The sequence below is a fragment of the Nicotiana attenuata genome, unplaced genomic scaffold (genome assembly GCF_001879085.1).
Source record: "Nicotiana attenuata strain UT unplaced genomic scaffold, NIATTr2, whole genome shotgun sequence".
In the NCBI taxonomy this organism is placed as follows: Eukaryota; Viridiplantae; Streptophyta; class Magnoliopsida; order Solanales; family Solanaceae; genus Nicotiana; species Nicotiana attenuata.
This window is the reverse complement of record NW_017671380.1, coordinates 79,006-90,216: the sequence shown is the minus strand read 5'-3', so window position 1 is coordinate 90,216 and position 11,211 is coordinate 79,006. Positions and strand designations below refer to the sequence as shown.

Below are 11,211 nucleotides of genomic sequence, written 5' to 3'. Positions count from 1 at the left end.
GAAAAACTTTGTAAGAGATCAATGAATTAATATAAACACACGTCACAGGAGTATACTAATTAGAGTATGAGACTGAGTAAGAATTAGTCTAGATATTTACATAAAATCAGAACTTCTAACCAAAAATGTTTTTTTTTTCATTTTTTTTCAATCAATTTTTTTTATTGCATTCCGAACTGGTTTCTTTTAGGTGATCTTAATCATCCCTAATTCCAACCTGTTCCTTTCAAAGTTTTCCCTATTCAGTGCTTTGGTGAAGATGTCAGCTATTTGTTTGTCAGTAGCACAGAATTCTATTGAGATTAATCCTTTCTCATAATTATCTCTCAAGAAGTGGTGTCTAACATCTATGTGCTTGGTCCTTTTATGATGAACAGGGTTCTTTGTCATACTTATAGCACTAGTGTTATCACAGAATATTGGTATGCATCCCACTTCTATACCAAAGTCTACTAATTGTTGTTTGATCCACAGTAGTTGAGCACAACAAGAAGCTGCAGCCACATACTCAGCTTCAGCAGTAGATAAAGCTACTGAATTTTGTTTCTTGGTAGCCCATGATATAAGACATGAACCAAGAAAGTGAGTCATACCTGAGGTGATTTTTCTATCCACTAGGAAACCTGCATAGTCAGCCTCAGCATAACCTACTAGATCAAAATTACTACCTTTGGGGTACCATAGACACAATTCAGTAGTCCCCTTCAGATATCTTAATATCCTCTTGACAGCAGTCAAGTGAGACTCTTTAGGATTAGCTTGAAAACGAGCACAAAGTCCTACACTGAAAACAATGTCAGGTCTGCTGGCAGTAAGATACAATAGTGAACCAATCATACCCCTATACAACTTTTGATCAACTGATGAACCAGGTTCATCAATATCTAATTTAGTGGCAGTTGCAATAGGTGTATCTATTTCTTTAGAGTCTTCCATTTTGAACTTCTTGATTAGTTCTTTTGTATACTTCTGTTGATGAATCATGGTTCCATTTGGACTGTGTTTGATCTGTAAGCCTAGGAAGAAATTTAGTTCGCCCATCATACTCATTTCAAACTCACTTCCCATTAATTTTGCAAAGTCCTTACTCAACCTATCTGTAGTGGCCCCAAATATTATATCATCAACATATATTTGTACAACAAGAAGATCTTTACCTTTTTCCCTTAGGAACAAAGTGCTGTCAATTTTACCTCTTTTGTACCCATGCTCCAGAAGGAATTTTGACAATCTTTCATACCAAGCTCTTGGGGCCTGCTTGAGACCATAGAGAGCTTTATCTAGCTTGTATACATGATCAGGACATTCTTTACTTTCGAATCCTGGAGGTTGTCTCACAAACACTTCTTCTTTGAGATAGCCATTTGACATCCATTTGATGAAGAGTGAATTCCATATGTGCTGCAAAGGCTATGAGGAGTCTAATTGCTTCAAGTCTAGCCACTGGAGCAAAAGTCTCATCATAATCAATGCCTTCCTCTTGACTATAGCCTTGAACCACCAACCTTGCCTTATTTCTTGTAACTGTTCCATCTTCATCTAGTTTGTTCCTGAAGACCCATTTTGTCCCAATGACTGACCTGTCTTTTGGTTTTGGAACCAAGTGCCAGACTTGGCTTCTTTCAAACTGATTGAGCTCATCTTGCATAGCATTGACCCAATCTACATCTTGTAGAGCTTCACTCACATTTTTAGGTTCAATGAGGGACAGAAAAGCATCAAATGCACACAGGTTCTTCAGTTGTGATCTTGTCTTGACCCCAGATGTTGGATCATTGATGATGTTCTCAATGGGGTGAGAACTCAGGTACTTGTATGATTTCCCCACCATCTGGTTCCTGCTAGATTCTCCTTCATAGTTATGCTGCAGAGGAACAGGTTCAGGTACAGGTTCCTTCAGATTGATTCCCCCTGTCAGGTTGCCCTGGGTGAGAGGACCTGTTCCATCACCTGCTCCTTCCTTTGATGCCACTTTTACTTGTGCTGTTGCTTCAGTCAATTGTCTCACCAGTCCAATGGCTTCATCTTCATGTTCCTGTCTCTCACAAAGAGTGTTAGATTCATCAAACACAACATGTACACTTTCTTCAACACATAGAGTTCTTTTATTAAACACTTTATATGCTTTGATATGTGAAGAATATCCCAAGAATACTCCCTCATCACTTCTGGGATCAAACTTACCTAGGGAGTCTTTGCCATTATTGTGCACATAGCACTTACAACCAAAAGCCCTAAGATGGGATATGTTTGGTTTTCTCCCTTTAAGTAACTCATAGGGAGTTTTCTCTACATGAGGTCTAGTCATNACATAGCACTTGCAACCAAAAGCCCTAAGATGGGATATGTTTGGTTTTCTCCCTTTAAGTAACTCATAGGGAGTCTTCTCTACTAGTGGTCTGGTCATGCATCTATTTATGATGTAGCATGCAGTGTTTACAGCCTCTGCCCAAAAACTGTGAGGTAATTTGCTAGATAATAACATTGTTCTGGCCATATCCTCAAGAGTTCTATTTTTTCTTTCAACTACACCATTTTGTTGTGGAGTCCTAGGGGCAGAGAAATTATGATCTATGCCATTTTCATCACAAAATTCAGCAAACTTAGAGTTTTCAAACTCAGTTCCATGATCAGACCTAATGGATGCAAGTTGATTTCCTAATTGTTTCTGAGTTTTCCTAACAAATGCAGAGAACATGTCAAATGCTTCATCTTTAGAGGTTAGAAATAAAACCCAGGTGAATCTGGAATAATCATCAACTAGCACCATTACATATTTCTTTCCATCTATGCTCATGGTTCTCATTGGACCACATAGATCAATATGAACCAGTTCCAACGTCTTGGACGTACTCACCATTTTTTTGGTTTTAAAGGATGTCCTTACCTGCTTCCCCCTTGCACATGCCTCACAGACTTTGTCTTCCTTGAACTTGATGTTAGGTAAACCTACAACCAAGTCCTTGGAGACTAATTTGTTTAGCTGATTCAGACTAGCATGACCAAGTCTTTTGTGCCATAGGAGGGGATCATTTACCAACACGCTTAAGCATGTGAGTTCATTTTCTGAAAGAGTTGACAAATCTACAATGTAAATATTGTTAACTCTTTTTCCCTGCAAAACAATTTTGTCAGTGATGAGATTAATCACAAAGCACTTGGTGGAGGTAAAAGCTACAAGGTTACCTCTGTCACACAGTTGAGACACACTTATTAGGCTATATTTCAAACCATCTATCAGGTAGACATTCTCTATGGAATGAGAATCAGTCTTGCCTACCTTACCAACCCCAATGATCTCACCTTTCTTTCCATTACCAAAGGAGACATTACCTCCTTTTAAGTCCTCAAGTGAAAGGAACTGGTCCTTGTCCCCAGTCATGTGTTTTGAGCAGCCACTATCCATATACCATATTTGGCTCCTCCCTTTCACTTGAACCTACAAAATGAAATCAGGGGTTAGTCTTAGGAACCCAAACCAGTTTGGGTCCCTTTCTATAGGCAAAAGGATGGATTAAATTCCTTCTTTCCCATTCAGGCAATTTATTCTTTTCTTTAACAAAAGACTTGTTCCTTTGACCGGCCTTCTCTTTTTCATTGCATTCATATTTGTAATGGCCAGTCTTGCCAAAGTGTGTGCAGATTTTATTTTCAGGAAGAGTGAGGTACTTGCTTTTTGGATCCCATTTAGGAGCTTGAGTTCCATAGCCAAGTCCTCTTTTGTTACTGCTATGATGCTCTTGCAACCAAGAGAGGGCATCAGATGCTTTGTTCCACTTGCAAGTTCTGTCTAGTTCATGTTTTACCTTTCCTAAATCTTCTTTTAGGACTTTAATCAATTCATCTTTCTTGTACAGTTCATCTTTCATTTTTCCTAGATTTTCTTCTAGGGTGTGAAATGATTGATCAGCCCTTTTCTTTCCTGTCCCTAATTTCAGTTTAATATTTTCAGATCTAAGTTCTAGAATCTTATTTTCAAGTTGATGAACCTGGTTCTTCAACTCAGTATTTGTGTTGTCACTCTCATCAGCCCTAGACTCTAACCTTTTACATTTTTCTTCTAGGATAACACATTCCTTAGACAGAACATCCTTCTTACTGTTTATTATTTCAGACTCATCTATGAAGTCCATCAGCAGATCAGCCAGTTTTTCTTTAGACAAGAACTTAATCTTTTCTTTAAGGTGTAGAATACTTACCTCCTGTTCATCTTCTGATTCTCCGATGGCCATAAGAGCTTGCTCATCTTCAGCTTCATTTTCTGAGTCCTCATCTGATGTTTCTCCCCATGCAGCAACCATAGCTTTAGTTGATCCCTTGTTCCTTTTTGGTTGAACCTGTTCCTTCTTCCTGTTTCTTCTTTCTGCTCTTTCTTTCTTCCATTCAATCTCCCATTGAGGATAGTTTTTGATCATGTGATCAGTCTTACCACACTTGTAGCAGCCTTCATTGATTTGTTTCTCCGGAGCTCTTGTTTTGTTGAAGTTTGTACTTCTTGAAGCACCCTTTCCTCTCATCAGATACTTCTTGAAATCCCTAGTGATCATGGCTACTTCATCATCTTCCAAATCTGCACCTTCAGTGATTCTGAGAGCTAAACTTCTCTCCTTTTTGGGGGTATCCATCTTCATTGTTTGTCTCCTCATTTCATAGGCAGTTAAGTTCCCAATTAGTTCATCCAGCCTAAGGGTAGCAATATTCTTGGATTCCTGAATGGCAGTGATCTTGCTTTCCCAAGTGACTGGCAGAACTCTTGTCAGAATCTTTTCAACCTTGTCTTCTTCAAGGATGGTCCTTCCAAGAGATTTAAGCTCATTAGTCAGAGTAGTGAATCTAGTATACATCTCCTGGATAGTTTCTCCATCCTTCATAGTTAAATTCTCATATTGAGAATACAGTAGTGTTCCTCTTGACCTCTTCACCTGAGGTGTTCCTTCATGAGCCACTTGTAAAGTGTCCCAGATCTCCTTGGCAGTAGTACAGCCTTGAATCATGCTGTACTCATCAGGACCAAGTCCACACACTAACCATTTCTTGGCTTTTGCATTTTTCTCCCATTTTCTTAGATCTTCAGCAGTACAATCTACTCTTGTCTTTGGAACATCCACTCCTTCAGCATTCTTCTTGGTTGTGGCTAAAGGACCATCAGTGATGATATCCCAAAGCTCATAGTCTTCGCCCATTATATGGTCCCTCATTCTGTTTTTCCACCAAGAGTAGTAGAGGCCATTGAAGAGAGGAGGCCTGGCAGTGGATTGCCCTTCCCACTTCCCAGGTGGTGCACTCATGTTGATCTTTTCCTAAGGTGTTAACCTCTTCAAGGATAACCCTCTCTGATACCAATTGATGTTATAAACGTCAATAGCACACAAGAGGGTGGGGGGTGATTTGTGTGGTACCTAATTTTCGCGTTAGAAGAACCTGGTTCTTCTAAGTGTTCTAACTACAGCAGTTTGCGGAATAATAAATACTGAAAGTAAAGTGCACAGAGATTTTTACGTGGAAAACACCTGGCTCAAAATGTGAAAAAACCACGACCTACTACTCAGTAGGATTTTCCCAAACTCCACTAAAATCACTGAGCCAAAAACTGCATTTACAAAACTCTTTGTAAACCTAAGGATTAACTTTAATCCCAGTGTAGCACACAGCCTCAACTGTTGCGACACTTTCAAGTTAACTCTAACTTGAATACTCAATATACCTATTACAATTGCTTCTAGATAAAGCTGAAAGGTACAATATGAAAACCTACTACAATTGAACTAAACTTAAAATAAACACAATGATGAAACTGGTTCTTCTATCTTAGTTCATGTAGCTTCAGACGTGCACACTTGTATCTCGCATATGTTCCTTGCAAATCAGACTTGATCTTTTTGCTCTCAACTATGCTTAACTTCTGCTTATGTGCAACCAACTATAAAAGAGAACAATCGTTATATTTATAGAGTTAGTAATCAGAGTTTGATAAGAACTCGAATTGTGGATCCTTTGACAATTCGAGTCCAAGAACAACTCTAACTCCTAATCCATATTCTTGATCCGGATATAATTCTCTTTTCATAAGGAGACTTCAACTCCTTATCCTATATGCAATCTTTTCGATCAATTCAGAAGATATTGTTACTCACTGAGTTGGAAGTACTCACTTTACTCCCTGCACCATGTGTGCAGATTCAGGTGCTCCGGAGACTTAGTGGAGCTGTTTTGCTGTTTTCGTGAAGTTTATTTTCAGGAGTTATTGAGGTAGCTGCCTGACGTCCGCAGGACCCGACTCCTCCCCTTTGTTTCATTTATCTTTCCATATCCTAGACTTCTTTATTACTATGGATATATTACTCTCTTACATCTAGAGGCTCTAGATTCGTGACTCCAGATCTATTGGGGAATGTTTGGATATTCGTTATTATTTTCCGTACTATTTTATTTAGATTCGGATTGGAACCTTGATAATTGCTATTTTAATCGTATTATTTGTTAACGGATTGCGTATTTGGGTTGAGAGTGTTTAATTGGTCGGGCTTGCCTAGCATTAGTGTTGGGCGCCATCACGACCGGGATTGGGGTCGTGACAGAGGTGGAGAACATCCGCAGAGCCAAGGTTCGCTCGAGGATCTTCCTGCAGATGCTGGGGAAATATCGCCGTTATCGTGAACGGTGCCGAAGGCTGCACGAGCGTTTACTGAACGATCCCTGTAATCGGGCTTTGGGCGAGGAGTTGGCAAGGCGGGACCAACAGTTGTTGCAGGCGCTTGGCAGTAAAAGTGATCTTGAAGAGCAGATCCGTCGGAAAGACGAGGAGCTTGAGGTGGGAAAGGTAATCGCAGCTGAGTGTGCGCACCTGCAGGGTAAGTTGAGGGAGATGGAATTGGAGGCGGAACAGAACCGGGTCAAAGCAGCGGAGGCGGATGCGGAATTGAGTGGGAAACTGGCGGCGTTGGAAGGCGAGGTTGCTGCCTTGAAATTTTTGGAAAGGGGTGCTTCGTCGAGGGCTGGGGCGTTGGAGGCGGCGACCCGCGTACACGAGTCTCAGCTTGAGTCGGAGAGGGAGACAGCGACCCTTAAAGAGGCGGGGCTCGAGGAGCGGATTGCTGTTCTTGAACAGGAGGCCCAAGTTATGTTGGACCGTATTGCGGCCTTAGAGGAGGAGAACCGGCGACTGCAGAGCCAAGCTGGTTCGTTGCATACTGCCGTTTCCCACCAGGCTCACGAACTTTGGGTTTACGCCGAAGCTCAACGCGATGTTTATGATGTGGCGTCGCCCGAGGCTGACAATGGCGCGAGTGGTGGTGACGGTGACGGCGGTGGTAGCGCCGAGTGAAGAAAAGATTTATCGTTGCTTGTTGTTTTTCTTTATACCCCGTTCGTCGGTCGGCGCTCAGTTGTTTCTCTGTTGTTTTTCCTGTATTTTTCTTTCTTATCTCGACCGGCCAGGGCCGGATGTAAGCGGGGAGTACCCACGTTCCTAACTCTGTAGACAATTGTACTCTTTTTTCCATCGTTTGTCTCGCGCTTTACTCTGTCTTCCGTTTTTCTCTTTTTCTTTTATGGATATGTTTGGAGGGACGATCAGCCCTTGAATTCGACCGAGGTCGTCATGTCAGTTTTGGATTGATAATGGCGGCTTTTTGGCCTGACATGAACAGGGAGGGGCGGTCACCTTGTAATGACGGCAATTGGTTTTTCTTCGCCCCAACCCTAGTGCGGCTGAGGTTGACCCTAATAAATTTGAAAGCGAAGGCACTTGGCCTGAGCCCTAGTTTGGCTAAGGTCGAACCCGATATATTTTGATGGCGAAGGTGCTTAGACTGAGCCCCGGTTCGACTGAGGTCAAATCCTGATATATATTTTGACGGCGAAGGCACTTGGCCTGAGTCTCGTTTCGACTGAGGTCGAACCTGATATATTTTGATGGCGAAGGCACTATGCCTGAGTCCCGGTTCGATTGAGGTCAAACCTGATATATTCTGATGGCGAAGGCACGTGGCCTGAGTCCCGATTCGACTGAGGTCGAACTTGATATATTTTGATGGCGAAGGCACTTGGCCTGAGTCCTGGTTCGACTAAGGTCGAACCTGATATATTTTGATGGCGAAGGTGCATGGCCTGAGTCCCGGTTCGACTGAGGTCGAACTTGATATATTTTGATGGCGAAGGCACTTGGCCTGAGTCCCGGTTCGACTGAGGCCGAACCTTATATATTCTGATGGCGAAGGAACATGGCCTGAGTCCCGGTTCGACTGAGGTCGAACCTGATATATTTTGATGGCGAAGGAACGTGTCCTGAGTCCCGGTTCGACTGAGGTCGAACTTGATATATTTTGATGGCGAAGGCACTTGGCCTGAGTCCCGGTTCGAGTGAGGTCGAACCTGATGTATTTTGATGGCGAAGGCACTTGGCCTGAGTCCCGGTTCGACTGAGGTTGAACCTGATATATTTTGATGGCGAAGGCACGTGGCCTGAGTCCCGGTTCGACTGAGGTCGAACTTGATATATTCTGATGGCGAAGGCACTTGGCCCGAGTCCCGGTTCGACTGAGGTCGAACTTGATATATTTTGATGGCGAAGGCACTTGGCCTGAGTCCCGGATCGACTGAGGCCGAACCTGATATATTTTGATGGCGAAGGCACGTGGCCTGAGTCCCGATTCGACTGAGGTCTGCCGAAATTTACGGGGTCCGGTAGGTCCGCCTCTGCATACAAGTGGTCATATTTTACGGGTCAGCTAAATGTACAGAAGTGTATGAACAATTGCATGGCCAGGAGTTACTCTTATGCTCTGGCCAAGTTGATATTATATTGCAATAATCCACAATCAAACGTGGCAAATTTGGATTGGCTATAAGAAAGGAAATCTTCATTGGCTTAGATTTTTTAAACGTATAAAGTATCTAAAAAAATCTAGTCATGTTTAACGGTGTTAAACTTTGCCAAATGGACAAGAACGCAAAAGATTACAAATTGTCTCCACCAATGGAAAAGTAGGTATAGATATTCATGGATAAGGTCTTTGGGCCTGTAAAGTCATTTATATACACTTAGTGCAAAGCCCATAAAACTCAAGCCTCAAATCAACTCTTCTTTTTATGCATTAGAGTTATCATTCTACTTCTACAATGGCATCTTCTACCATGGCTCTTTCTTCATCTTTTGCCGGAAAGGCAATTAAACTCTCACCATCTTCCTCTGAAATCACTGGAAATGGGAAAGTTACCATGAGGAAGACTGTTACCAAGGCCAAGCCTGTCTCTTCTGGTAGCCCATGGTACGGTCCTGATCGTGTTAAGTACTTGGGTCCATTCTCTGGTGAGTCTCCAAGCTACTTGACTGGTGAATTTCCTGGTGACTACGGGTGGGACACTGCTGGACTTTCAGCTGATCCAGAAACTTTTGCTAAGAACCGTGAGTTGGAGGTGATCCACTGCAGATGGGCCATGCTTGGAGCTCTTGGTTGTGTCTTCCCCGAGCTTTTGGCCCGTAACGGTGTCAAGTTCGGCGAAGCTGTATGGTTCAAGGCTGGATCCCAAATTTTCAGCGAGGGTGGACTTGATTACTTGGGCAACCCGAGTTTGGTCCATGCACAAAGCATCTTGGCCATTTGGGCTTGCCAAGTTGTGTTGATGGGAGCCGTTGAGGGTTACCGTGTTGCTGGTGGGCCTCTTGGTGAGGTTGTTGACCCACTTTACCCTGGTGGCAGCTTCGACCCATTAGGCCTTGCTGATGATCCAGAGGCTTTTGCTGAGCTCAAGGTAAAGGAGATCAAGAATGGTAGACTTGCTATGTTCTCCATGTTTGGATTCTTTGTTCAAGCTATTGTCACCGGAAAGGGTCCATTGGAGAACCTTGCCGACCACCTTGCTGACCCAGTTAACAACAACGCCTGGGCCTATGCCACCAACTTTGTTCCCGGAAAGTGAAGTTCTCTTCTAGTATCTGATTGTTTGATAACCCTGTAAAGCTAGCTATTGTAAATTGTTGGAGATTATATATGGATTTTTATTTGGTCTCCAATAACTGTGTAGTTCCATTTTTATATCTACATTTTGCAACAGCGGTATCAGGTTGAAATGTCAGGTTTTATATGTCTATGCATAATGTTTATTTTGTGGCCTCTCTACTCCCTCGGGGTAGACGTAAGGTCTGCGTGCTTACACACTACTCTCCCCAGACCCCACTAGTGAAATTTTATTGGGTCGTCGGCATTGTTGTTGCTAGTGTAAATTATGTTAGTGCCTGCCTATATTCTAGATGCTCCCATTTCATAGTGAAAAGGAAAAGAGGAGAAAATCCCGTAATTATATAGTTTCATCAACAGTATATGTGTGCTTTTGTATGGTAGTGTTTAAGTGGGATCTTTACACAAATAGCCGGTTATATTCGATGTTTACTTTTTGTAGCCATATACATATAGATTATAAACAAATATATATATAGATTATAAACAATTATACACATATGATACATAAATTATGACCTTCAAGGGCTATTTTAGTTTAGCTACTTGGGTTAACTTTTCTTTTTGTAAGTTGCATAAAATGAGGAAAGTTAATTTCTAAGTCCAATGAAATTGAGAAATCTGGAGTTTTCCTGCAAGTATGATATCATAAGGCATACACTTAGTAGCTGTTCAGTCAAGGCATCTTCCGCTCTATTCGAAAGTAAAAATTGCTTCATTGTATGAGTAGAAAATTTAACTCTTTCAAATGGTCGTGAAAAATACACATTTGTTTAACTACTGACTCAACAAAAGGCTCTTTCCCCCGTTGGCATAACTTGTAAAGTTGCTGCCATGTAACCAGAAGATCACAGATTCGAACCTTGAAAACAACCTCTTGCAAAAATGTAAGGTAAAACTGCATACAATAGTCCCTTATGGTCTGGCACTTCCCCGGCCCCCGCTATGGAGCTTAGTGTACCAGACCGCACAAAGGCTCTTTTCCAAGTGCTGTTCTTAGCTTGCATCAAAAGTATACCTTTATTAGAGAAAGAGTCTTCTTGGTATCTCATGCAATTAAGAATATATACATACCCTTCTTCTTTTTCTTATAAATAAAAAATGAACTACATATAGTAAACAAGCTTTGTACCTCAACAGTCTAAGCCATAACAAGGCATGGTCCAAAATGGAACTTCTCCTTTTACCCCTTTGATTCAGAATCATTAATAAACAACCAATGAAGTTACTATAAGAGGGAGAGAGAGAGAGG

At 41.8% G+C, this 11,211-nt stretch overlaps 1 protein-coding gene across 1 annotated transcript; it reads left to right on the top strand.

The window, feature by feature from the left end:
• The first annotated feature begins 9,049 nt into the window (after positions 1-9,049).
• Positions 9,050-10,086, top strand: LOC109207939 (chlorophyll a-b binding protein 16, chloroplastic). The gene has a single exon (XM_019370937.1). It carries the CDS (start codon positions 9,121-9,123, stop codon positions 9,919-9,921), a length of 801 nt encoding a protein of 266 aa, XP_019226482.1. The 5' UTR covers positions 9,050-9,120; the 3' UTR covers positions 9,922-10,086.
• Positions 10,087-11,211: the final 1,125 nt, after the last annotated feature.